Genomic DNA, 27704 nt, shown 5'->3' on the forward strand with positions numbered 1-27704 from the left:
CGCGAGCTTTAACCCGGCGCACACCGGAATCTCTCCTATCGTCTGCGGTGGATACGCTACCCTGAGCATGAGCACCTCGACTTTCGTGGGGTAAGCGTGCATTTTCCATTTATTGTTATCTGGAAACGAGGAGAGATTGTTAGTTGGGTTGTTGAGGATGAAGTGAAAGAAAGCTTGATTTTAGACAAGGAAATTTGATTTTTGAAGTAAGGAGATTTTTGGCAATTTTATTGGTAGATTCTTGGTTGGGTTGTTGCTGAAAAAATTGAAAGACAGAATTCAATGGAATTGATAAAATATTATTCAAATTGTATTCATATTACTTATTTAATTACTTAGTTTACTTACTTTCTGAAGGATTTTATATGCAACATAATGAACAATAATTTTTAATCCATTGTCCAAGAATCTTTGATTATTTGTTGTCAGGAATCGTCAGAAGATTTGAAGCTTTTTGATCAGAATGATCTGTAACAATAATAATCTTTCATCGCTAAGATTCTCTTACAAAGTTACTGCAATATTGCACAGTGAATTAAGAAAATTTAGTTTTAGAAATAGATAATCTCAAAGTGACGAACAAGAAATATTATGTATACGTTAATTGAAACAAGTGATTCTAATGTCTAAATACATATTCCATTTGCCATTTGAAGTCATAGAAAAAGTTAACTTAGTCAACAATACTATTCATATAATTAGAAATACTATTGCAAAGTTTACTAATTGTAAAATTTAACATTTTAAGTTAAAAACAAGTCACAAATTACAATAAATTTTCTAATATAGTATTAAAAAATAAATATAATTTCATTATAAATTTTTATAAATAAAATCTAACATCTTATTAAAAAATTACACAAAATTAATAAAAGAATAAATTCTCTTTTACAAATAAATTTTATCAATCATAAATTATTTGATTATTATTATAATTCATATTATACTTTAGATTTTTATATATTCAATTTTTGTATAAATATCCACCAACTTCAACTAATTATTCCACTCGACATAAAAATATGAAATGCTTGTAACTTGTCATTTCATATAAGTTACAAAATTATTTTGCAAGAGGGTCCAGAAATGGAAAGATAGTCGAAACTGGTTTCTAGTTCGGCTCGACAGGACTCGACCAGTGAGGAGGTCCTGTTTGCTCCTTTTGCTACTTTCTGATTCAACTTCTTCTTCTTCTTCTTTTTCTTCTTGTTTTTAAGATTGTTTAAGGGTTATCCTTGGGATACTGAACATACTGAACAGCTTTGTTCCTATTTGTGTTAAATCGTATTTAATGAAGATGATTTAAAATAAAATTTTCAAGCAACAACCATCTTGCAAGGATTATTCTTTAATGTTTGCGAAGATTCTTTGATTAAAGAATGGCTGAGATTTCCGTGATCTGCGCAGTTGATTTTCCTTGGTTTCAAGCTGTACAGAAATAGCAGCAGCAATTTTGGAGCGCGTTAGGGGATTGGGAAAGGTCGGGATCCCGGTTCCATAGGGTCCATATAATATGGTGCGATTAAGAAATTCACGTAACCGGTTACGAGACTTTGTATTTTGCATTTCCAATTATATATTCGCACTTCAAATTATATATTTGTTATTTACGTTGCGTTAGAATGTACTTAATATATTGAAAAATGAATTTGTTTAAGCTGGAAAGGTGTAATCATTATTTTTAATTTTTATAAAGATATGAAAAGATAAAAGATAAATAGATACTTAAATAAATACCTTGATCTTAAAGAGAAATGAGACACTTTTATCAAAATATTGAACTTTTGGTAAAATTTTAATTTCTTCCTTCTTCTGGTATATATATGGTAAATTTTTAAATATTGTATAAATTTTTTCCAAAGTTGTTAATAATACATCAATATCTTATTTATAAGGAATTCTTTGATCATCTTTCATAGAATTTTCTGAAACTTCTTAGCTTCACATTCACGCGTTTATTTAAAGCCACATAAAATTGCATAAATAGAGAATCAGTAAACAAAGTTAACTGCCAAGTGTGATTATTAGAAATAATAAATCTGGACCAAGTTTCGTCCATTTCATCGAAAATTTCTAAATAAATGTTATTAACCATACTTTTTTATTTTCTAATATATTACGATAAAATCGAGAATGGTAGAGAAAAAAACTTCATTACTTGATGATGGCAATCCCAAGACCTTGCGATGATTCCAAGAAATAGCTTCTCGACCTATATTTCTTCTTTGAACAGGAAAACACCGAAGAGCATTCATCGAAAGATTCTTCGTTCGATGAATCGTAATGGTATATCGATTTTGATTAATCGCTTCCTTCCTATCGATTACTCTCGATCGATTCAATATTACTAACTAAATTACTAAATATCAGTACTTGTACATAATTGTTCTTTATATTTCTCTAAGATTATTTATAAAGATCATCAACATTGAATAAATAAATAAAATTTTGTATATATATAAATAACAAGTTAAAATTTTAGAAATTTTATCAGATTATATAAGGAAGAGAGAAATTTTGATCTATTTATAATGCATAAATGAAACTGATCGTGTATCCATTTTGTGCACAACAATTTCCAACTTGGCAACCAACACTTAACCAACTCAATATGTTATAAATAATCGAGAAATTACGTGAAACCATCTTAGATTTGAAATCTTATCTCTAACTAAGAATTAACAACTTAATAAATCATATAGATTTTATACAAATAAGATAAGAATAAAGTAAGAAAATGTTTTAGAAAGTAACTAACGTACCTAAAATCGATGCATCGAAGGGAAGTTCGTATGTTTATAGTTGCCACCCACGATGAGATTCTATATCTATGCGGATGAGTAATCTCACTGAACAGCTCGATGAAATAATCGATGCATCGAGATCGTTCGATTACCTCTTGTTCTTCATTTGCATTCCTTTTTCAAATTAAAATTAAAATCATTTTTTATTACTCTTTATTTTTATTTAGTGTAGGTTTACATTCATTCCTCTCATTAATATAAAGATCTCTTGTTTTTCATTTACATTCTCTCTTTTTCAAAATTAAAATTTCCACAAGATTATTTAATTTTTACTATTTTTAATTTACTATATAAATTATTATAAATTTCCATTTTCTTATTATTTAATATAGTCTTTTTTTTATTTATATAATTTTTATTAATATACGTTTACATTTTAATTTCTTCAAAATTAATATTTTCATTTTTAATTTTCTAGAATAACTAGAATAGTTGATTTACGTAAATTTCTCTTCTATTATTTTTCATTTTCATTAATATAAATTTACGTCACAGACGTGGTGATATATAGAAAGTAGCTTAAGGTGACGACAATTTTTGTATAAAAATATAAAACTTGTGTTGGCCACGTTCCTTTATACTCGCACGCCTACGCTCTTGGACGTCTCGTTTGGAACCGCTCGTTGATTCTTGTTGCTAATGCGAAAAAAATATTGCATTGGACGTTAGACATTTTCGTTCACGCCAAAAATTTCATTCGTTCATTAGAATGAATCATTTCTATGTTACGTTAGATACAAAACCAATTGAATAATGAGAAAAATTCTATTCTAAATTATTAATTCAAAATCCCTAAATCTAATTCATTATTCAACGTTCTTTAAAAAATTCTTCTTCAAGATTAAATTCACTTAATAATGAATCTCATAACTACATCCTCTTCAAATTCAAAATTTCAACATTTTAGATAAATTCTAATCCTAATATCTTCAGTAAAAATTCAACATACATCAACATCATCATAAATATTCTGTCAATCAACATTCCAAATTCTCCATAAATTCTTCTTCAAGGCCAAATTCACTCAACAGGGTCGATGGATCAAATCTTACAACTATATCCTCCTCAAAGGCGATGACACGTTCGATGGCCTCCACAGAGTGGATGGTCGAACGTTGGATGGAAATATAACGTTGGGTTTCTAGGTCCACGCCTACGAATCATCCAATTTTGAACGTCTCGGAACCTTGCTCGAGCTCATCATCCGATTCCATTCTCGTCTGATCGGATACGTGACTAGGCGCGCCGCATTCTCTTTGCAACATATACATATGTATATCCACGTAACGTCTCGTCATCAGGGAAATTTGCAGGTGTGAACGACCCTTCGATCGAGAGGGTACGGGAAAATTGTTCATTGCCACGTGTCGTTGCGGGCTGGCCGCGTGATGTATTTTTAAACGGTTCGTTGTATCGTTTAACCATTGCGTTTTCGATGTCGTATACTCTCTAGTTGAGCCGAATATATTTGAGAGTTGATCTCTCGAGAATTGCTCTTCAATTTTATGAGGAGTGGACACTGCAATTGGAAGTAAAAATTAATTTTAATATCTTGAGAATTTTATTCTAAAAATGTATTGATAAGAGAATATTATTGATAATAGTTTTAAAAGGTCACTGGATAACTCTCGAGAGTTACTTTGGAAAATATTTTTTGCAAAGGAACACTGGATTAATGGACGCTGAATAATTCTTAAAAATGTTTTTTGCAAATGCACTGTGTAATTTTTAAATGTATTTGTATAAGATTTGTTGACAAAAGTATTTTTTGGAATGAAGAATCATGTTAATAATGATTGTTCAAAATAATTTTGTTCCTCCAACAGTGTCCATTAATGAAAAATAACTTTCGAGTGCATATTTCAAGAATTCTATATTCTGAAATGGAACCTCTAAAATTTTAGATCAGAATTTGAACGTTTGTAGGATTTTGTTTAACCGGCTCATTGACCAATGTCGATGAAGTCAGCTGTTCTTTGAATCATGTAGATCCCATTTTTACGGGATCATCGCTTTCTCCTTCCAGGATAATCGTCTTAAGTCTCTTTTTCTCTGTCTGTCAAAGGTAGATCCTATTTAGATTACGTTTCCTCCAGTGAAAGTACAACTATCTTTGTTCAACAAGTTGTTCCAACTTCTTTCTTCGTCTCTTTCTTAATCTTCCTCGTGATTGTATTCTTATTAATATAAAGCCAATTGTCACATATAAAATTTCTTAGAAAATGAATCTTATAGATATGTATCTTATTTTGAAAATCGTGCTCAACTTTATTTTATCTTTAATTCATTATAATTCATATTATTATACTCTCACGTTTATTGTTATTAAGTTTGCTTAAAGAAATATGAAAGAACTCATTATTCAGCTTTTTAATATTCCATAATCTTCTTCTTAAATTTTATTAACCTATGAATATAAAATGCATCAAAGATCAATACCCATATAAAATATCCCTAAAAGATTGAATATCCAATCTAACCGAATAATTCCAAGGAACCAATTGTATATCTTCTTCTTTACAAAGAAAGCAACGAAAAAAAAAAAAAGATTTGCGCAAATTAATTCGCGGATGTTTCAATATCGAACACACCGTCAGGTGTCTCTGGTTTTCCACAGTGGAGCCGCGTCGCGTCGTAACCCTAAAAATAAAATAATCGGAAGCATTTTGTGCGGCGCGGTAACGCGCAGGTCGGTTCGCGCTAAATTTAACACCACCTCGCGTATCTACCTAAATACACTTGTACAAGCCACGGCCTGTTGTTGGCTGGGTTCCGAGGATCGCGACAAGCGCGCCTCCACTCGCCCTCACCCGAGCTTTCCTCGGAGAGTTACCTCTTTCGCAGGATCCAACTCGATCTACATCCTTGAGAATCAGGATAATATTACTTTTTCGTGTAGTATCACTTTGCATTGTGTTTTAAAGTTTGTAATGTAGTTTTTCACGATCAATGAAATTATATACAGGATATTAATGTATAATGTGGAACCACCTTTGGAGGATTGATTCTAAATATCAAAAGAAACAAAAGTTGATGTATAAAAATGAATGGAATAAAATGGTTGAAGCTTATTTTTAAATTATAAACAATTTACTGTATTTTTATACTTTGTGTTTATACATTGTCTTTTTAATCTCTGTAGTCTTTGTGCGAATGGTTTTATAGTTTTATAGATGATTTGCACAATGCATAAGTTGTCATTGAAATCAATTATATATTTTGTTTGTTCGTTTTGTAAGCTGAAATATAATATGATTAACTTAAGTATCTACTGAAAACTCTAAGAAAATTTCTTTAAAATTAGGAATTGTTCTAAAATTTATTGTTCTAAGTGTATCCAAAATATTTAATTTGACTTAATAACTTTATAGAAAAGAATTTATTGTAAAATATTTAATCATAGGGAATTCAATTTGGATTCCTGAGAATTTCAAAATAGAGATATCTACTAGCAAAGAATCCTCAAATAGTTTTTCTTACCGTTCTAAGAATTTCCAAAATATTTAAATTTGCAAAATTTAAACAATATTTGAATAATTTGAAATCATTCTTGCAAGATGCATATTTACTTTCTTACTCTTATCATATTCTTATCATTAATTCCTGTAAGTTATCTATAAATTGTAAAAACTGGAACCATATATTCGTCGAATCATTTGAACCTTCATTGTTTATCATTTTTCTTGGTTAGTTCATCGCTGGAATTTCGTTTATCATCCAAACTTCTCATCGTGGAAACGATCGACGCGTTTTCCGAGAAAGTCGACCAGCTGAATTACGATCCCAGTCGTGATAACAATGACGTCATTCGTCTGATTCAATGTTAAAATTAGTCGAGAATCGAACCGGGTTCACGGTTGGTGGTATGATGGCAATTTTCGTGAAAATAATCTCATGAAAGTGAAATCTCGACCGTGAAAATTTACAAATTTTTACAAACGAAGCTTAACATGGTTCCATTTGATAAATTGTATGAATTGCAACATTTTTTATCCAGTAATGAATGAGGAAATGAATTTTACTTAACACTGTCAATCATTGTCCAAGATTCTATATACAGAAAAATATTACAAATGTTAATTGCTGATACAAAAAAAATATTCAATAATTATCAAAGTATTCTCTTATACTATTATAAGAAATTTTGAAAAATAATTGAATGAACTATTGAGATTATAATATTGATATGAGAATAGTTGGATTATATATAATATTATTTTGTTTATTTATATTATATTAGTTAATCTCTATTTTATGAATATATATAAAGTGAGAGATCAAAATATTCAAAAACGAGATGGCACGTGGCACCAATAGTTATGCCAAGATAAAAGCGACCTCGTGTCGATTCTATTCTCCAAAATTCTATTATTAAAAGAGATTTTCGCACGAGACCACAAGTTTGTTGTGAGTTCAACATCGTTTTACGAAAGATATTTCTATATTTTCAGATCAGAGCATTCTTGGATATCTTGAGTTCTATATGACAGAACTTACATTTGTTTTTTTAAGACAGAAAGCGAACAATGATTCTTAAAAATTTTAAAATTATGAAATAATACTATATATTAATTACAGTGTGATATTTAAAACATAAGGAACATAAAAAATAATTAATAGTTCTCTTATCATTCAAATTTTCAAAATTTTTAACTTTGAAATTGAAAATAAATTAATTCATTCATTTCAATAATTATGTTATGCATAATTTTTAAATTTAAAAAATTATATTTATCCAACTTTCTCTCTCAATATTCGTGAAAAAATTAAATTAATTTTCAATACTTACCAATACTTAATTCCTTTAAAAATAAAATCTTCTGTTTCTGTAATTTTTAGAAAAAAAAATTATCTCTTCTTATCTTTTCTTTGATCATCAATTAACAAACTTTCAAATTACAAATCCTTTTTCTGATCGATTATCAATTAACAAATTCTTGGAAAGAAAGTTTTAAAAAGTTCAGTAACCCTGTCGAAAACGTGACGAGCAAACACATACTTGAATAACACCAACAATTCGAACTGCAAAAATAGAAAACCATCAATATTGAATATAGTAGTTGACCGCTCCTTGAAACCACGCTGCAAAAATATCACCGCTTTAAATAGCGAATCATCATAAGCTACACGCAGTTTCGTCAGTGAAATATAATTGCCGCCCACTTTTCGTGTCATGAACACGCTCCACGATGAATATCGAGTACCTGCTGATAGCTTCATCGATTATCATTCAATATCCACTTATATTGATTCTTGAATCGAACCATTTTCTAATAAAATAAATATTACATAGATCACATATTTCTTATCGTTTCTCTGGCAAATTATCAAATATATGAGCTTTGAGTATCTTCGAGGAATAAATTAAAAATTGTAAAATTTATCAATCTTTCATTGAAATTTATTTAACTATTATCTATGAATTTCTCTTTTTTGCCTCATAGATAAGAGAAAATGGAATACTTATTGAAAACTATATAAATTTTATTATTTATAATTAATTTTTTTATTAATTTTGAAAATTTTAAATCTTTTTCATGAATAATATATTGATAAAGTATTTTCAATTCATTAGAAGATGTAAAAAAAATTTTTGTATAAATTCAAAGGGTTGAAAAGACACACGGTATACGTTCTCTAGACTTGGTAAAATAATTAAACGACTCAACCTTCATACGAGGAGAAACTTCCATAAAAGGGATTAAGCAATGAAACATGGTCGAGTCATCGAAAGATAACTGGCGGTCACGTAAGTGTATGTGGGTTACCGCTCGTTCCTTGATAATACCAAAAGCAGTTCAGCTGGCTGATTGCGAAAACGGTAGCTGCTACCGTGTCGCAAAGTAAATAAATTGAACAGTGAAAATAGAAAGTTCGATTCAAGTACCAGTTTTTAGAATCATTTTAAAACTTACTTGATATTTAAATCATAGTTATATTTTTTAGTAAAATACTTTTCAATGTAATTTATTCTTGTGCATAATAAATATGTGACAGAAAAACATTGAATTTACAAGCATCTTTCATTACAAGCAAGCATATTCACCTGTAAGAATTATACCATTTTAATTTAATTAATCTATATTTAAAATAGATTATTGTTTTATTACTTATATTGACAACTAAAAGTATAAAAAGTTTTAATATTGATATAAGGATTAAATAGTGAATGCAATATAATAAATTATGATAATAAAGAATATGATATATTAACACTATGATAACACTTGTAACATGATTATTAATTATTAGTTAAATATTCAATATTATTTTTTCAATTATTATTCAATTATTTCTTATTATTTCTACTTTTTATTTTTCAAATTATTATATTTTTCTAGAGACATAAAAAATTTTATTATTTGTTAATTTATCTAAACTAACTTGTCTTCATAGTGTTAAAGGAAAAATTAGTGAGCTTAATTTTCAAAATGAAATATAAAAAGATATATATATATATATTTGAAAATTTCATAAAAATTACTTTTATTAACATATTATTAATTACGAAATGAGCTATTTTGACACAGATGCAATATCACATATGTGCATCGAAATGCCAATACCATGTTATGTGACTCAATACTTGAATACTGCATTCCATAGATAACGCAGGAATGCATCCAGTTACCATTACATAAGAAAATCTTCATCGTTATCTCTTTAAGCATTACTACTACAATCATTTGATTAATTATCTTTCAAATTATGGTGTTATTTGGATGATGCAATGTAATGAAAATAACTCTTACATATTGTAGATTGGATCTCGTCCATTATTATCATCCAAATTAGTATCTATTTCTTTTTTTATTTATTATCTCAGTCCACTAACTGTGATCTAAATAATCACTATAGTTGCTCGACATTGATATTGCGAAGATATTAATAATAATTCGTAAAAAATTAATCCTTTACAATTATATAAATTATTATCTTAAAAGAATTAAAAAAAGAATTTAGAAAATTGAATTTTTATTTAAATCATTGCAATTAATGATCTGCAATAACTGTTGTATTCTGTTAAGTGAAATGTTTTTTTTTTCAGGAATTCGGACAGCAGTAATGTCCTATCAACAGGTATGTACATAAATACCAAAGTAAAATAATTATTCACGAACCTCGTTTCTCTCGAAACGCTGAAACGAAGATATGCGATGTATGCAAATAACTGCTGCCTCGTGATAATCAAGGAACGAAAAGCTAAAGATATGCAATTAGATGCGTCGCTTCAAAGTTTACAAATATTTCTGAACATTCATCAATAATGTATATTTACGTTGTTTAAAATATCTTCTACCTAAAAACAAACAAAATAAAAAATAAATTTAAAAAAACAGATAGATGATTTTTTTTTAAATTTGAAAAATTTCCATGTTTTTTTTATTTCGAAATTAATAAAAAAAAATAATACTCAATAATTTCCCATGTATTATCATTTATACAAAACATTTATCTTAATAAATTTTAAATTCCATCATGTATATACATATTTAAGATCCACTTTCACAAATGCGAAGTTCAACAAAAGTCTGGAAAACCAAATTTACCGTTCGCTATTAACTGTCATTCTACGATTTTATGATTCACACAGTGAATACCATAAAAAAATTGCATACCAAACTTATCTGCAACTTGTGCAAAAAACTTTCGCTCGTTTATATTCTCAAATATAATCGTGGTATTAAAAATTTGAATAAATATCAATATGAAATTTGCTATCTGTACCATAGTTTTAATGTGGACATCATCTATCTAAATATTATTAAAAGTTACAAATTGTAATATCAAATAATTCTATCAAATTTGAAATTCTACAATACAAACAATAATCACACTATATCATATTCTCTCCTTTCTTTTTCTGTTCTTCTTTTTCATTTTTTTCTTCTGTTTTTTTTTCAAATTTCTCTTTCTCCTTCTCTTTTGTTTCTATATTCTGTTTTCCCCCCATTTTTTGTCACAATTCTTCTTCTTCTTCAAATACTTTCTTTGTTAAACTCTTTCTCTCTCTTCTGTCCTTCTTTATTGTTCTTTCTTTCTTCCTTTCAATTTCTTTTCTCTCTCTCTCTCTTTCTTTCTATGCTTGCTATTTCTTTGCTACTATTCTCTTTTTCTTTCCTCCGTTTCCTTCTTTTCCTATTCTTTTGTGTCATTCTCTTTTTTCTCCTCTTTTAAATTTTTCTTCGTTTCTTTATCAGTTCTTCTTCACATATTCCTTTATCAATTCCTCCTCACATGATCATTTATTAATTTTTCTTCTTTGCTTCCTTTATCAATTTCTTCTTCTTTTTTCTTCAATTTCGCCTCTTTCACTCTTTCAATTCTTCTCTTTCTCTTATTCTGTTATCTTCTTTCGTCACTCTCATTTTCCTCCTCCTCTTCTTTATCATTTTCTTTCTTTCATCTTTCTATCCTCCTTTATCATCTTCTTACAAATTTTGCAAATTATAATCTATCATATTTCAATATATTTTAATATACAATTATAAAATATTTTATTGAAGAAAATTTTTCTATGCAAAAAAATTTATTTAAATGTTTAATTAATTGTTGATTGTATATCATAATATACCTATTATAAAACTTATTATTTAATATTCATTATACGTAAAATTAGTTTGATGTTTCGAATTAAAAAATCAATATGATACACAGATGAGAAATAAATTTGAACCTTGAAATTAATTTAAATTTTCGATTTGATATGCGAGAGAGTGTTAGCTTGATAAATATTACTAAATATCTTGGCGAGAGTTCAGAATTTCCGGTGAGCCACACGGAAACGTGTGAACGATGTGCGCAACATACCGCATACCTGACCTCTCGTTAGCATTCCATTAAATCGGTAATCGTTGCAGGACTTTATCCTCCGCCTCCTCCACCGCCACCACCGCCTCCGGTACCTAACCAGGTGCCGGCCATGAGAATCAACACGGCAGAGGTAAGCGGAAGATCGGCAATTCGAGTTCAGTACACGTTCGTCGTTCATTGCGAGCGTATCTCGTGGATTTTGTCGAGATGATCTGAAAATTTTAAAGAATTAGAAAAGAAAGTAATTAAATATTTCCTGTGTTTATCCTATAATTTTTTTTTCTTCTTCTTAAATATTAGAATTTTTTTGAATAATAGAAAATGGTGAGTATTAAAATGAAATGTAATTATAGTTATGAAAATTTAATTTCAGAAAAAAAATTTAGAAATTAATGAATCGTAATATTTTATTAAATTAAACCATTCTCTTTTTAATTAAATAATAAAAAATGGTTAGAATGAAACATTACTTTCCTGGGAATATATTTGTAAAAAATGAATGAATAGGAACGAGATTACGAGGAATTCATGGAGAAAATATATAAAGATCCGTCACGAGGAATTAAAGTCTGTAAATTAAGGCGCCACTCAAGGTCTCTGTATTTTCTTTGTTCCATATTTATTTTGGTCCAATGTTTATTTTTAACTTCGGGTTTTTTGTCCAGATATATATTTAAATATAACCTGAAATCATTAAAAGAATGAATCAAACAAAGAAACAATATCAAATATGCTTTTACAATTTTTACAAAAAAATACATACCTCGATATTACTTATCTTATTCTCAAAAATTTACAATTTATCGAAAAATAAAAGATTTATATCTCATTGCTCATTAATTCAAAAATTAAAAACAGAAAAAGATATCGATCCAAATATTAAATCTCAGGCGCCAACAACGAGAAAACCGTTGATACCAAGCAACGATGCATACGAGCCACCAGCAGCAATTCAAAACGCGATGCTGACTAAAGACAAGAAGCCCTTCACGTACACGCCTGGAATGGGCGGGAAACTGGACCTTTCCCAAATTCGAAGCCCTCGAATGGCGCGCAGGGTAGCAAAAAACGCCAATGATGAGGGAATCGAAGGTCCTCCGAAGTCAGCACTTGAATCGAAGCCGACACCAGCGCCCAATACAACGAATTTATTCATTCAACCTCAAGTAGCGATACCTGTCTTCCCGACCAATATTCCGGCTCAACCCTCGGTCAACAGGACACCTTCCACACCACCTGCTAACAGGATTCAACCTAGTAGTAAGTATTGGTTCATTCATTTTTTTTTTATTCAATTTTATTGAATTTTTTATTTAATTATTTTTTGAATTTTTAAATCTTTTCCTATCACAGAGAATAATATAATGAATATACCAATAATTATTTATGGTTTCAGCTCCAGAAAAGCAACCAGAGTCGCCGAAAGCCAAAGTAGAGACCAAAGTAATCCCCACAATCGCAGTTCAGCCGAATACTCCTGAGAGTCCAAGCACTCCAACCCAAGTGACTTTGACAAAGGCACCAACACCGTGGCTCCAGAACAAGAATAAACCACAAGAAGAATTACCTGAGTGGGCAAAACGATCTAGCGTGAATAAACAAAGCTCAGTTGAGAGTCCAACATCACCTCCAGTTTCCTCATCTTTGATTCAACAACCTCAATCACCTCAATGGCAACAAACTCAGCAGAGGCAGCAACCAGTTCAACAAAGGCCTCAATCTCTGCCACAAATTCAACAAAGACCGGTGCAGATTCAGCAACAATCTCAACAATACCAGTACCAACAACCTCAGGGTCAACAATTCAATCAGCAACAGAAACGTCCTTTCTCTGGTCCTCCTGTAACACAACAGACTAATCCTCAGACTCAGCATCAAGAACGTGTGATACCTATTCGAGTGAGTGTTTATTATTAACTAAAATATAGTAAAATTTCTAAACATTCATTATATTTTATTGGAAATAGATATTAATTTTTTCAAAATATAAAATAATTTATACAATAAAAAAACTGTTCCATTATCCAAAAATTCCTTTATAACAATCTTGTCTTTTGTTTGAGTAATGGAAGTTCTACTGTTATTTGAAAGAAATAACTTATGCTAATGGTTTATTTCTAGATTGAAGATAGGCCGTCTGTTTTCGACGTGAAACCGGAACCTGGCCATCATCAGTTCAAGCAATCGAGTCCGCACCAACAGAGATGGGGTCAGCCAACTGTTCAGAATCAGAGTCAAGTACGGAATCAGATGCAGAATCAGATGCAGAATCAAGTGCAGAATCAAGTGCAGAATCCAGTGCAGAATCAGATGCAGTCTCAATCGACAGGTGGCGCGTACATTATACCTATCATGATTGAAGGAAATGATAAGAAGACTGGTTCAGCAATTACTTCGAATACTTACTCGCAACCGATTGTCAGGAATAATGTGCCTAATACTGAGAATCAGAACACGAGAGTGTAAGTTGAACAATTTTTATGTTGAGTCGTTAACTATTATAAGTTTTGCAGATATATTTATATTTTACACACAGTTAATTTCTATCAACTTCAATCATTAATTTTGTCTGCAATGCAATATAATTCAAAATTTAATTTAATCTTTTATTGAATCCAAATTTTAGAGCGAGCCAACGTATTATACCTGTACAAGTCCAACAGTCGGATTCCGTTCCGGTTCAGTCTCGATCCTTTAGAGTTCTTCAGAAGATCACAGATACGGACACGGCAAACGATGTGGACACTGAACAGATGCGAAAACTTCAATTATCGGAGGACGATAGGATTTTGATGAATAAATTCAAGGAGCAAAGTACGATTTAACATTATAATAAATAAAATTATAAATTGTTTAATCAATTTGATTTTTGTTACCTTTTTTTAAACAGTCGACAACGAATCTTCTCTCCATCACGAGGAAGATCCGAGATATCGTGGTGGGGCCATACCCTCTCGAGCCTTCCGCTTCTTGCAGACTATGACGGAATCTGGCGATGCTCCTGTTGTGAACACGAGTAAGTTTTATTCAAAGATGTAATAGAGACAAATATTTTATTATATTCAAAAGAGATAAGTCACTGAAATCTTGTATTACAGCGCAACGACCACCGTCAGCTATTAATAAGAAGCAGAACAGGAATTCGAAGACTTTTGGTGAGTAAATCTCTCAATTAACTTTTGATTTTCATGATATATCTAAATCTTCTTTTATGTAATTCACAATTTAACGATCTTTTAATATAACATTTTGTTTATAGTGATTTTATTAAGAAAATATTTTGTTCAATATAATTTTGAACTTTTAAATGCAATTCTATAATTTTAGAATTTGTCAGTTTATTTAATTTCTTAAAATGTAATATTATAGAAGAAATGCAAGCAAATCTACCACCAAGCGAACAGCAAGTTCCAGAGCCAAAGAAATACATGGGCAGCGCAATTCCCTCCAGATCTTTCAGGATATTACAAGCGATGACAGCGCCGGAAAGTGTCGGTGAGTATCGATCCATGAAATTAAAAGACATCATAGAATTTAATAAATTCTTAATTTCTTTTTTTCCAAATTCAAAAAAAAAAAAAAATAAATAAATAAAAGAAAAAAGAAAAACGCGGTTCAACAACATGTTCATAATTCACGCAAGAACACGCTACTCGTTCATGATGAATTAATCGCAACAAGCTTCTATTGACCCTTGTATACATTAATTTTCAGTGACAAGCGTCTTTATAATTTCTAATTTAATGATTAAAAACTTGAAGTAACGATTGCGTGCCGTCGCTAGAACGTCCCCGAATCCTGTGTTCACAGGAATAACGAAAATTCCTTGGTATATCGTTCAGCTCGATTGAAACACTTTTCACTCTTCTATTTTAAAAATTATTTTGTTAAAGAGAAATATATGGTGTGTTGTAAATTACAATCATAATTTCTGTATACTTAATTAGTGACACAAATTAATCATCGAGCAACGATGAAATATTACGAAATTTGAAACAAAAATTATAAAAATTGTGATTACTGTTGACATAGTTTTTAAAGATGAATTATTCAAAAACATGGTAGGTGAAATTATCCATCTATTTTCGTCGAATAGTATTATAATGATATATTAGTAATCAGATATTCCTTGTGTTAGATAACCAAGAAAGTTCTATTTTTCCTTTTAGGATAAAAAAATATATTACAAAATAAATAATTATATTGATTTATAATTGAATAACTATTAAAACTTAAAATTTGAATTTCTTTGAATTATTTGAGCTATTCTTTGAGTTATATATTTAGTGCGTTCAATCACAATGAATTCAAAAAATATATTCAAAAAATTTATCATAAGATCCATAAAAGAAAATTTCTTGTTTTCATTCTTCTTTTTGTTAAACAAATTATTAATCAAATTATTAATTATTTCCAAAAATAGAAAGTATTAAAGAAAAGTTTTTCATTTTCAGAAATTATAACTTTTATAAAATCGATATTTATAAATTTTTTTCTGTTATCAAAATAGAAAAAAATATTTTAACAAATAAAATATTAATTTTCTATATTTCTTGGTTATCTGATGACATCGTCCGATTATCGTCATAAATAAAATCGATTTTTCAAAAATAGTTTCTATTATACGATAATAAAAATTAATGTACAAAAAGTATGGCAAGCTACGATGGACTTGGGTAACTTAACCGGGAATGTTGCATGTACTATTAATCGATTTCACATGTGTTTAATTCTCGCTGGGATTTTAATATTATTACAAGTGATCACTTGCATGTAAATGGATATATTTACGAATATTCTGGACTATAATCATCTTGTCCAGAATATCCTAAGAAGCATGTCTTCCTATTCGAGCGTAAATGATCGCTCGTTCAATGGTCGAAGATCATCGACTGGTTTTGCGTTCACGACAAAATTTTCGATCGTTTCCTTTGAACACAGGATCTCACACGATTTTTTTTTCTTTCTCTCTTTCTCTCTTTCGTTTCGTGATTACAATTCGTCGCTTAATCCTTTGCCCAATCTCGCTTGTCCATCGATTTTTCAGAGCCAATTAGAAGATCATACGTGTTAGACATTTATTTTGAAAATATTATAATGAAAATATTATAATAGGTTTTAAAATATATAGAATTTTTTTTAATTTTAAAGATTCAATTACTAATTTTTAGCATATATAATTGAAGAATCGTGATATATTTTTTAATATTCTTTGTAAATAATGATACAAATACGATAAAAGTGTGTGCTAAGCAAACATTCGAATTCCTCAGTTATCGCATGAAAAATGCTCGAAATATTTTCTCGATAATTATTCCGATAATATGAGATAATATCTTATGTATATATGTACATATGTCGAAATCTGCATTTCTTATCTAATCTTTTATCTTTTTACTTTTTTATTAAAATTTAATGATTCATACTGTGAAGAGAAATAAAAGTTTTGAAAATTTCGAAATCTCATAAATTTCTATATTCAATTTATTTGCAATTTAAAAATTATATAATGAAAACGAAATAAATGTCTATCACTCGTTCTTCCATTCCCCAAACCAAAAAATTAAAAAAGAACCCAAAAAAACTTCGCATAAGAAAAAATACGAAGATCAAAGCACAAAAAAAAATAAACGCAGAGAAAAAGGAGAAAAAAAGGACAAAAGGGAAAAACGCAAGACCACATCACCATCCCAAAAATGGGAACAGTTGAACTTCTTTGTCTGAATGCATTCTGCTGTTTGTTGTAGCCACGCAAGAAAATCGTCAAGCAGATTACCACTGCCAAACAGAGAATAACGTGCCGGGCAATCAGCAGGGTGTCTTCCTCTCTCCTAGTCCGCCATTTTGGACCCACGACAGCGGTTGGTGGGGTTATTATCCTCTTCTTTATCCTGGGATTTCAAATGAACCTTATCCATATCATCCTGATAATACAGCCTATATATATTTTCCCATTTACAATCAAAACTGTCCATCTTACCCTCAATTTGATTCAACCAATTGTAAAAATTCTTATTCTAATGTTTATCCACCTTACATGGTTCCTGTTTCTTTACAAAATTGTAATAATTTTAATCACAGTTGTGATCAAGCCAATAATGACATGGATGTATCTAAAATTCCTCCTATGAATATTCTGGATATTCTAGAAAATATTCAAGAGAATAATGAATTGGAAAATAAAGTTTTAAAAGAAAATAATAATGCAAATTGTCAAGAACAATGGGAAAAAGGAAATGATATGGCCAGAACTGCTAGTAATAATAGCAGAGATAGTGACTGTACTACTGCAATGAATATCACTGATGAAGAAGAATTTCCTGATGAAATAATTGCATCAGAGGAAAATAAGAATGATCAGCAGTCTGAAAAATCAGAAATTAAATCTTGTCCCAATGGAAGTCTCAATGTGAATGTTCCAAATTATACTTACATTGATACTAGTGATTCTAGTGATTCTAGTGATTCTACTGATTCTAATAATTCTACAGATTCTGAATCACAATCTGACAATGAATCCATTATTGAATCATCTAAAAGTGACAATAATTCTGATGATTCTTCTTCTGATAGTGATGATTCTGATTCTTATTTGGCCTATTCCACTGGGCTGAATCCTCATGGAAGATTGGATAAAAATGACAATGAGAGAAATTCAATGAGAGATTATTCCAATAAAGAATATTATAATGAAGATCAAGAAGCATCTTCCAAAAACAATACTGATTCTGAATCAGATATGGAAGAACAAATGGAAAAGAAAGAAAAAACAGATACCAATACATTTCCTCATAAATTAAGTGTAATTTATGAAGATATTGAACGTCCAGACTCTGAAAGTCCTAGACCACAAATTAAAAATGTTAAAGATTGGAATAAGACACCTTTTGAAGCTACTGATGATCCTCCTGATGACTCTGATGCACCTACTGTCAGCGTGAGTTTGCCACTGAGGTTCAAATTTTCTGTATCTGAAAATAATGAGGATGTGACTACTGTAATTGTTGGAGATAGTACTATTAAGCCTGATAGAGATTATAATAAAGAAGAAAAAGAAAAGAAGAAGAAATTAGAAATTCAAGAAAATAATAATCATTTAGAGAAGATCAATGATGTATCTGCGAATTTTCTGATAAAAAATAATACCAATGTAAATTTCACTGTTAAGAAAGAGGTTAAGAAAGAAAATTTCGATGACAAGCGAAAGGAAAAGAATCATTCTAGAATAAAAGAAGATGAAGATCCTGTTGTACCTCACGTGAACTTTACTTTAAGAAAAATTCCAACTAGATTTAATAAAATTAATTTCGAAGAGACAGTAGAAACGGAGTTCACAATTAAAAGAAAGTCTAGTGTGAAGAAAGAGGAAGATAAAACGATCAAGGCTCAAGAAGAACACTTAAACAGTACCAACGTGAAAAACAATGATTCAGTTGGTAAAGAATCTTTGAACAAAGAGAATAACACTGCTTATATTACAAGAATAAAAGAAACCAATTTAGAAACTCACGATATTAATAGAAATATTTTAAAACCGGAAGTGATCGTTTCAGAGTGCAAGTGGACAGACGATTCAAATAAAGAATATTCTAATAAATTCCAAAATACAAATACTAACCTAAAAGATGAAATATCTTTAAAAAACAATAATTCTTTAAAGAAGAATAAAATCGAAGAAAATATCGACGAGAAGGCAGGAAAAGAATCAAAGCATCTATTAAATGTACAGAATTCTCGGGAAGAAACAGACGATGAAGATAGTGGCGTCACTTCAGACATGAGTCGTATGATTTCAGAAGTAGACACAGATTCAGAATGTACTTCCTCTAAAAATAGAAAATATCAAAGAACTCAAACTCATTCGAGATTGTTCAGACTTTTGAACGATGATTCGATTCTTCCAGAAGATACAGAAAAAATTAACCAATCTTCATCAAGAGAATACTTAAGTCTTCCTCTGAAGAGCAACAATTTTAATTACGACGAAAATTATTGTTCCAATTATTCTAGTGGTGTGACTTCTCCCGAATATTCACCCATCAGTGAACAATCATGGAAAAGACTGCATGATGCGGATCAAAATGGTGATGTGTATCGTCGACAAGATCGAACTTCCTGCAAGGAGGACCCATATTATCAAGCATGGAAAACGCCTAAATCTTCAACTTCTGTATTGGACCATGATGTGGTACCATCATTAGCCTTCAAGGTACTCGAAAGTCGAAGGCCACCCTGGTCTTACAAAGTGAACGTCCTTTGTCCTAGAATCAAAAGCACAAAAAGCGTGCCACAGACATTGAAAACAGGCAAACAAACGAATTCCACGGTATCCTCTTCTAATAATTCCTCATCCTTTCAAGCTAACCTGAAAAACGACCATTGCTGATGGCCCGGGGCAGAATGAGGCCGCGTTTGGCCGCGAGCAACCACGGACGAGCCTCGCGCAACTTTTCTCTAGATTCGCAAGACTGGGCTGACTATATGCCCGGGGGGGCTACAGGCTACGTGGTTTTTTTTTCTATCGGTACATATGGTTTCCATATATTCATCTATTCGCATTTCTTCCTGATTTTTTGTATATTTTATTTGTTTTCTTTTTTTTTTATTTTTTCGTAATTGTATAAAAAAAGGCTCATATAGCTCATAAATTTTAATAATTTTGACTCGATGAGATGAAAAATTTATGCCCTTTTTTATATAATTATTTAATTTTTTTTAATTTAATTTTTCTTCTATTATTCTAATGTTTTTTTCTATTTTTTTCTTTGTTTCTTCTTCTTTTTCTATTTTATTCGTATTTTAAGTTTGCGTTGCTCTCGAAGGCCACTGATCCTGTAAATGGATAATCATTTTTATTTTCTTTTTTTTCGCAATTTTCTTCACTCCGCGAACGGATCGATCCTTTCAGTCATGATTCGAAATTTCATTTTTTTTTATTTTTCTTTTTGTTTACTCTTTGCTCAGATTTGCCACTAGCTTATTGGTTAAAATGTTTCCTGTGTCTTGATTTTTTGTAATCATTTTCGTTTTTGTTGATTTTCTCTTATCCTTTTCTTCATTCTTCAATCAATCGAATTATTTCGATCGATAACGAACGAGATAAATTGTTGTTTATGCTATCACAGTGTTTTTTAATATCAAAATGTTTATATACAAAGTTTATTATTCACATTCTATTTCAGAATTCAAAAGTGTGAACGAAACGAAGGCAAAATGTGACTTATTTTAATCAATTCGTAACAATTACTAACAATATTTTTGCATTGAATATGTTCCCAATAAAAATTTTATACATGTATCGTATAATTGATCGTAAATAATGCAAATCATGCTTTTACTATAGCAATAAATTAGCATGCATGCATGCATAATGCATTGTTTCATTTGCCATCGATTAATAGCGCGACGATTATATCGCAATTTATCGAATCGATTGTTTGGATTTATCAAATCGATTAGAATTGATTATCGTTAATTAAATTAAGAAACTTGATGATCGATAATCGGTCGATCGTTAATAATTATTTATTGAAATAATTTATATTTCATTACTTTGATTAGTTTAATATTATATTATAAATTATTGCTCGAATAATGATTATTTTTTATTATTGTTTTACTAATATATTCAGATATGTGTATTCAAATATTATTAATTTTAGTGTATTATAGTGTATTAAAATTTAAATGGAAGTCATTTGCTATATAATATTTAAAGTCAAAAAATAAGATGCTATTTTTAAATGTTTTTGAATGGTTAACTACATGGTTAACAAACTAAAAAAATATAAAAATAAATAGAATAAATTAGAATTCTTCATAAAAATCGTAGCGCAATGAAGTTCGACGTTTTGATATGCTCGCAATTATTCGATTCACCATTTTTTATAAAATTTATAAAATAGGATAATAGATTATAGAAATGACATCGTTTTTTTCAATTTTTAGGTCCAGATGCAACGGATTACTGAGCAAGGACGAGTGCTTCCTTTGGAAACATGGCATTGCTAGTGTGTTTTTCTTTTTTTTTTTTATTTTTTATTTTGTTTACGATTCATAACGATTCGTTTACACGACGACCATCGATACCGTAGGATATTTTCCTGAACTTTCCCATGTCGCCCATGTAAGGTTTCGTCTTGCCCCCATTCACTATCTTCTTTGTTTTATTTCTTCCTTTTTATTCCTAATCCCATATGTGTGCACATTGTTAGGGGATAAAGATTCTTAGGAAGATCGATCGATCGTTCAAACGATTGATTAATAATGTTTATTAACTATATTAAATCACATGACCAATTTTTAACTTTTAAAGATTGAGAAGAGTTGAAAAAATAAATGGTCGTAATTTCGATTTTCATTGTATGCCATTTTCGTTCGAGAGGAAATTTTATCTAATTAAGACGCGAGATGTATTTTTATGGATACCGTCATGTTACCTTCTAATCTGTCATTGTGCTATATTTATGTAAGTTGTGTAAAATAAATTATTTGTAAAGTTCATTTTAATCTTCATTTCGAATCAGTCTGTCTATCTTTGATACAATCTTTCATCAAGGTAAGAATAAATACATAAAAAATTGAAAAATAGTTTTCTTTTAAAATATCGTTGACAAAATTTATCTTGATCTAATAATAATAAAATATGGAATGTAGATTATCACAGAGTGATATAAATGCGTTTCCTGTGCATGATATATGCAATGATAGTCCATAATCCAGGTCCCCAAATGGCTTCGCATAAACGCAATGCTCGACTGTCCATATTACCGATGCTCCAATGGAATGGAAAATTTTGGTAGCATACCATGTGGCCGACGTATAACAGTAAACCATTCATGCCTATAAATAATCGAACTAATACCAATCGTTTCTTCATTCGAAAGAACAAATTGCACGCCAAAAAATTTTTTCTTAATAAAATTTAATTTTCTGTTATTTTTTTAAATGTATAACATAATAATGCTTATTTTATGAGAACTTACAATTTTAAAAACTATTTTAAATTTTAATTATCTAAAAAATTTCGAACTATAGTAAAATCAAATATTGAACAAATAATATTAATAGTAAATAAATAAGAAAAAATTTTAAATATGAAATTGAAGAAAGATCCAAGTTATATAAAAAAACAATGATATTTATGAACCATATATCAGACTTTTTTCCATAATGGAATTAAGTCTGTAAACAGGTATTAAATTGTTTTGGCGTAAAACCTGTTCAGAGTTGCATAATTATGTGAAAGTTGAACGTGTACCAGGAATTCGAAAAGGTCCACCGTTCCATACTTTAATGACATCCACGAGTAAGTAACAAGCGGAGAGAAAAGCCAGAGAAAAAGAAGTTGTCACGAATACGAATGATAATGACCTGAAATCAACAACAGTTTTTTGTATTGCAATTTATACAATATTCTTTTTTTTTTTTAGAGACATACCATAGCTTCTTGTTAACAGGAATTATATTGCTAAAATGAAGAATGCATCCTATACAACTGAAAAATGCAGCCCATGCCAACCATCTTATTACGCGTTCTTTCCAATCTTTATAAGTCATCATTATTATGCCAGCGTGTAGGCCAAGAAAAACTTGGAATGTCGTTGTGAGAGTACCTTGAGAAAAAAAATACAAAAAAATAAAATATTTACAATTAGAAATAATTAAAAGAAGTCAAAGATAAAGTGAAGAAAAAAAATCTTGTGGTTATAAGAAGTTATATTAAAAAAAAATAGCATTGCAATGATATCATGGATTATTTTAGAAAAAAAAAATTTATAATATACCCAAAATTCCTTCAGGATCATACGGTCCAGAATTATAAACCGTGGCTGAATGATGCAAATGAGGTTCTTTGAGTATCATTCTGTCGATGTAACCCGCTGCTCCACCCACGCAATCAAAATATTTCGCATCATCGTGAAGACCACCAGGACCAAGGTAACCACTAGCAAGTAAAAATAATTGGTTTATTTTTGTAAAAAGATGAATGTAATTCATTGAATTATACGTACATACGTGGGACATCCTGGAACTTTCAAGCAGAATGTGATGACACAGTGAACGCCCACAATCACCAGCATTACACACCATTGGGGAAGAAGCAGAAGAAAATCTTGCACTTCTTTTAACATTGGAGACTAGATATGAAAATTAAAAATTTACCAATATATATGAATCATATTATTTATTTTTACAAAAAAATTATAACCTAAAAGCCACTTACTTGTGTCTTCTTGGGTTTTCTTGTCATCAAGCAGAAGTATATCAGAGCAACGATGAAATAAGTAATGCCAAATCGTTGGAGAACACCAAATATGCGAATAGTTTCTAGTTGAGGACCAGTGCTCACAGTATTCAGAGACAATCCAATTAAAAACATAAGGATGCTCCTCTGTAACATACAGATAAACTAAAGTTACTTTTTAATTTAATAACTTCTTCAAATATAAATTTCCAAATTCTTATTATTTCTATTCTTCACATTTAATTTTTATAATTCTTTTATTAATCACCTTCATGATTCCATACAATATTACATGTCTCGGTTGCATGCGTTTCATCTGACTGGCCATGGCAATGGGAATGCACACTCCCATAATCCATATGAAACAAGGAAACAGCAAGTCACCCGGAAGTAATCCATTCCAAGTCGCATGGCCAAGGATCCTATAACCACCTGATCCATCGTTCACGAATATCATCAATAATGTACTCGCTCTGCAATGTTCAAAATTTATTATCTACTGTGTAGAACAATATAAAAATAAATAGAATAATAAAAGATCTACCCTCGAACCGTGTCGATCGCCTTCACTCGACGTTTCGAGGGTTGTTTCATCGCAGTTTCATCCAATTGACGTTTCATACATTTCTTCTTGCACACGTTCCATAACGATTTTAAGCCAGAAAGACCGAATAGAACGAGTATCAATACTCCAAAAATGACGAGAAGTTCTAAAAAAAATAATTGCAATTCTGAATTCAATACACGTTTCTTTTCTGTAATCTAAATCGATATATTATCTTAGTTAATTTAAAGAGTTTAATTGAAAGATAAATACTATCTGCAGTCGTTTGGTAAACACTTTATTCATTTTATCTCGTATAATAAAATTTTTCTCTGATTTAAATAGATCGAATCTTTGAATCGAATCTAAAAAAGATTTATCGATAATAATAATCGATAATAATAATAAGTAAACTATTTAATAAATTGATTAAAAAAATTCCATTTCAAATAATAAATAATCTTACCTGTGTAAGGATAAGTTGGCGTATTCAGAGTTTTTATATTACAGCTTCGATTCTGTACAGACAATTCGTATACGCCGAACTGTCCCAAGTTCGGTGTTAGCTCGCAGATCACGTTGCTGTAACACGAGAAGTACACGTAAATCGTGTACATAGGATTAGCATTTTATCGTGTTACTTTTCTACCTGCGCGTTTTATAAATGTACCTGGTATTTTTTGCGGATATAAATTCGTTAGGATCTTCAGCATCCAAAATTCTGAAACTCGTGGATCTGACTGTATCGACTATCACGCTGGAAGATAAATTTGATACGATCTGCTTGGTTCTAGTATACGGACACTGCAACGAAATCATTTTCGTAAAAAAAAAAAAAAAATTATTCACGGTAGAATATTTAAAAATAAATATTTCTGGAAAAATTTAATTTCAAAATTAATAATTTCAAAATTAATATGGGGAGTATTACAGCAATAGAAGAAAAAATAAATATTAAAAGGATTAATGATAGATTTGTATTATATACGCGTGTAAATATGTTGATTTAAAATTATACCATTATTAAATTAACTTTCCACTTCTCAAGTTGAACAATCGCCAATCATCATTTATTTAATGAATTTTAATATTTCTTTTTGCATCCTAGCAGATTTGCAAAAATCTGTTCAAATAAAAATATTCATAATTCTAAGATTTCCTTCAAATTTTCAACAAAATCTTTTTTGATAAAAATTTCTGGAATCAGATTCGTATCAGAAAGTAGTGCACAAGTATGCAAAGCACGAAATGCATAAAAAAGAGCGTGTCCTTGCGTGACTCACCAGCGCGCAATCCGCGGAGAGCAGGTAGAGCCAGGCATTCGAATCCTTGTCGTTCGTTCGTAGATTGATGCAAGCCTCGTCGTAACCGAGTGTAGATTCCTCATCGCAAAACCACTCGTCCATGGTCTCCATTTTAATCTGGGAACGTAACAAACGTTGAACATGGAAAATATCGCGGTTCACGATTCGAAAGGCGCGCGAAGAATCGTGGTTGATGGTTTAACACGCATCCTTAATTTGAGAGAAATGTTTACCAGCAAGTAAGCGGTTCTATTTAGCAATCACAAGAAAATGGAACGATAAAAATTTCTTTAATTTTTTCATGTCATCATTTTACGAGCGAAACTTTATACGATCGTGGAAATTTGAAAATTTTTTATTTGAATTTTATGTAAAATTTAAATTTCTTTTAACTTAAATTTTTGAATATTATTTTTGTATCTTTTAGAAATACATTAATTTTGAAAATGGATAATTTCTACTTCAGTCAATGTTAAAAAATTGTAACTATGTAATTTTTTTAAAAATTAATTAAGGAATTATTATTATTATTAATATAGAAAGATTTAAGAATCATATTTTTCACGGAAGAAATTTAGTTTAATCGGTATAATCGATCGCATTATTTTTTTAATCCTCATTGTCTTTTGCTTGATGTATCATGCTATAATACAATGTCACATCAAGGTCGTTCAAGGTCTCCAATCAAAGTAACACACAAAGATGTTCTCCAATTTAAAATCCACTTTTATATCAATATCTTTCATAGTTTCTTTAAACATAATACACTTACAGTAATTACATAAATTTTAGAAAATCTTGGAATAATCTAGAAATACTACTCTACTAATTCTATGATGCTTCGAAATCTGTAAAATATAATAAAAAATACAAATGTTTTCACTATACATACATTCACAAAACAAAAAAAAATTTTAAAAAGCATAAAAGATAAAATACTTGCTATGCTTCTCTAAATTAAAAAAAAAAAAATAATAAAAATAAAAAAATAATAAAACACAAAATACAACATACCTGATATAATTTTTCAAAATCACAAATAAATATACATTACGCGAGTAAAAAGACAAGTCGAGCAATCGTTACAGCACGGAAAGCAAAGACTAATCGCTCGTACGCGAAATATATAATAAGCCAAACACTCGCCAAGACGCGCGCGATGATTCCTAATGGTGATTATGCGTTTAACGGTATAGTATATAATATATCAATGATTTGACCGACAACCGATTTCCTCCTGTTAAATATTGCGTGGACGCGGTTTGTAATCAGGCACGAGTTGGCACGAGAGTAGCGCGACAGCTTTTTAATATTGTAACCGGCGAACAGACGGGCAACTGACTAGCCGCGAATCACGTGGGTGCATCGACTGACATTTCACCTGGCATTCAGCAAGAATTTCGCCGCGGCATCACGATCCTCCGCATACAGTATCAGGCCGCCTTGAAACCGACTTTTCATCCGGTAGACCTTGGAACACGTTTCAACGATCATCATTCTTCGCTTACGGTTCACGAAAGTCGTATAATCCTTGAACGTAACAGATGTTCCATATAACGGAATCTTCTCGTGAGATATTTTCATAAAATTTTATGAGCAATACGATTAAATTGTGGTTTTTTTTTTTTTTTGTAATTAATAATGAACTTTCTTGGTTTGGTTTCTGTTATTTTTGTATTTCGTTAAATTTTGAGAGAAAGATGCCAAGGTATAGATAATAGGGATTCTGAGGAAATAGATTTGATAGTGGACAATAGAAAATCAATATGGATGATCTGAATTGCAGGATTCAATAAAAATTCTAAATATCTGATACTTGATAGGAAATTTCTTAATTCGCAGGGATCCATGGAATGAGGACACAATCTGTAAAAATTACATTGACATTAGATTTATAATATTTATTAAAAGAGATTAAAATGAAGTTTAAAAATGATTTGACGATTGTTATATTTTTTAAATATATTTTCGAAATATATAGATAAGAGATA

General features: G+C 30.0%; 2 protein-coding genes and 3 long non-coding RNA genes across 10 annotated transcripts; 1 reads left to right on the plus strand and 4 right to left on the minus strand.

Annotated features, from left to right (window-relative positions):
* The first annotated feature begins 6 nt into the window (after nucleotides 1-6).
* LOC102676110 (putative mediator of RNA polymerase II transcription subunit 26) lies at nucleotides 7-22121 on the plus strand. Of its 5 annotated transcripts, none has more exons than XR_004151171.1 (13): nucleotides 7-90; nucleotides 9853-9884; nucleotides 11666-11748; nucleotides 12509-12878; nucleotides 13015-13517; nucleotides 13740-13892; nucleotides 13929-14080; nucleotides 14245-14432; nucleotides 14509-14634; nucleotides 14717-14773; nucleotides 14988-15113; nucleotides 17366-20142; nucleotides 21567-22121. XR_004151171.1 is itself a non-coding variant. In XM_031512841.1 (12 exons), exons 1-12 carry the CDS (start codon nucleotides 68-70, stop codon nucleotides 21627-21629), a joined length of 4410 nt encoding a protein of 1469 aa, XP_031368701.1. In that variant the 5' UTR covers nucleotides 7-67; the 3' UTR covers nucleotides 21630-22121. The 5 variants fall into 5 exon arrangements, 1 of the variants encoding a protein (XP_031368701.1); XR_004151170.1 differs by having other exon boundaries at nucleotides 13740-13879; nucleotides 13916-14080; XR_004151169.1 differs by having other exon boundaries at nucleotides 13740-14080.
* LOC116186233 lies at nucleotides 5281-5784 on the minus strand. Its single transcript, XR_004151190.1, has 2 exons — nucleotides 5534-5784; nucleotides 5281-5444 (listed from the first exon to the last, which is right to left on the minus strand). It is a non-coding gene; the product is annotated as an uncharacterized LOC116186233 (long non-coding RNA).
* On the minus strand, nucleotides 9840-10582 carry LOC116186237. Its single transcript, XR_004151194.1, has 2 exons — nucleotides 10219-10582; nucleotides 9840-10104 (listed from the first exon to the last, which is right to left on the minus strand). It is a non-coding gene; the product is annotated as an uncharacterized LOC116186237 (long non-coding RNA).
* Nucleotides 11206-12511, minus strand: LOC116186232. Its single transcript, XR_004151189.1, has 2 exons — nucleotides 11623-12511; nucleotides 11206-11235 (listed from the first exon to the last, which is right to left on the minus strand). It is a non-coding gene; the product is annotated as an uncharacterized LOC116186232 (long non-coding RNA).
* On the minus strand, nucleotides 21640-27611 carry LOC102675880 (heparan-alpha-glucosaminide N-acetyltransferase-like). Of its 2 annotated transcripts, none has more exons than XM_031512844.1 (12): nucleotides 26728-27610; nucleotides 25694-25830; nucleotides 25080-25232; nucleotides 24876-24991; nucleotides 24410-24575; nucleotides 24134-24338; nucleotides 23845-24012; nucleotides 23637-23758; nucleotides 23405-23565; nucleotides 23059-23233; nucleotides 22879-22991; nucleotides 21640-22460 (listed from the first exon to the last, which is right to left on the minus strand). In XM_031512844.1, exons 2-12 carry the CDS (start codon nucleotides 25822-25824, stop codon nucleotides 22279-22281), a joined length of 1692 nt encoding a protein of 563 aa, XP_031368704.1. In that variant the 5' UTR covers nucleotides 25825-25830; nucleotides 26728-27610; the 3' UTR covers nucleotides 21640-22278. The 2 variants fall into 2 exon arrangements, with proteins under 2 accessions (XP_031368704.1, XP_006620506.1); XM_006620443.2 differs by having other exon boundaries at nucleotides 22196-22460; nucleotides 25080-25213; nucleotides 25693-25830; nucleotides 26728-27611.
* Nucleotides 27612-27704: the final 93 nt, after the last annotated feature.

This window comes from Apis dorsata, unplaced genomic scaffold (assembly GCF_000469605.1).
Source record: "Apis dorsata unplaced genomic scaffold, Apis dorsata 1.3 scaffold_517, whole genome shotgun sequence".
Classification (NCBI taxonomy): domain Eukaryota; kingdom Metazoa; phylum Arthropoda; class Insecta; order Hymenoptera; family Apidae; genus Apis; species Apis dorsata.

Bases quoted from the DNA above. Each gene is read 5' to 3' on its own strand.
- LOC102676110 (XM_031512841.1), top strand. From the start codon at position 68: ATGAGCACCTCGACTTTCGTGGG. The intron at 12,879-13,014 runs GTAAGTATTGGT...TTATGGTTTCAG, and splicing joins TAACAGGATTCAACCTAGTA to CTCCAGAAAAGCAACCAGAG. The intron at 14,433-14,508 runs GTACGATTTAAC...TTTTTTAAACAG, and splicing joins GAATAAATTCAAGGAGCAAA to TCGACAACGAATCTTCTCTC.
- LOC102675880 (XM_031512844.1), bottom strand. From the start codon at position 25,824: ATGGAGACCATGGACGAGTGGTTTTGCGATGAGGAATCTACACTCGGT. The intron at 23,759-23,844 runs GTAAGTGGCTTT...TTTCATATCTAG, and splicing joins GAAAACCCAAGAAGACACAA to TCTCCAATGTTAAAAGAAGT. The intron at 22,992-23,058 runs GTATGTCTCTAA...TGTTGATTTCAG, and splicing joins CCTGTTAACAAGAAGCTATG to GTCATTATCATTCGTATTCG.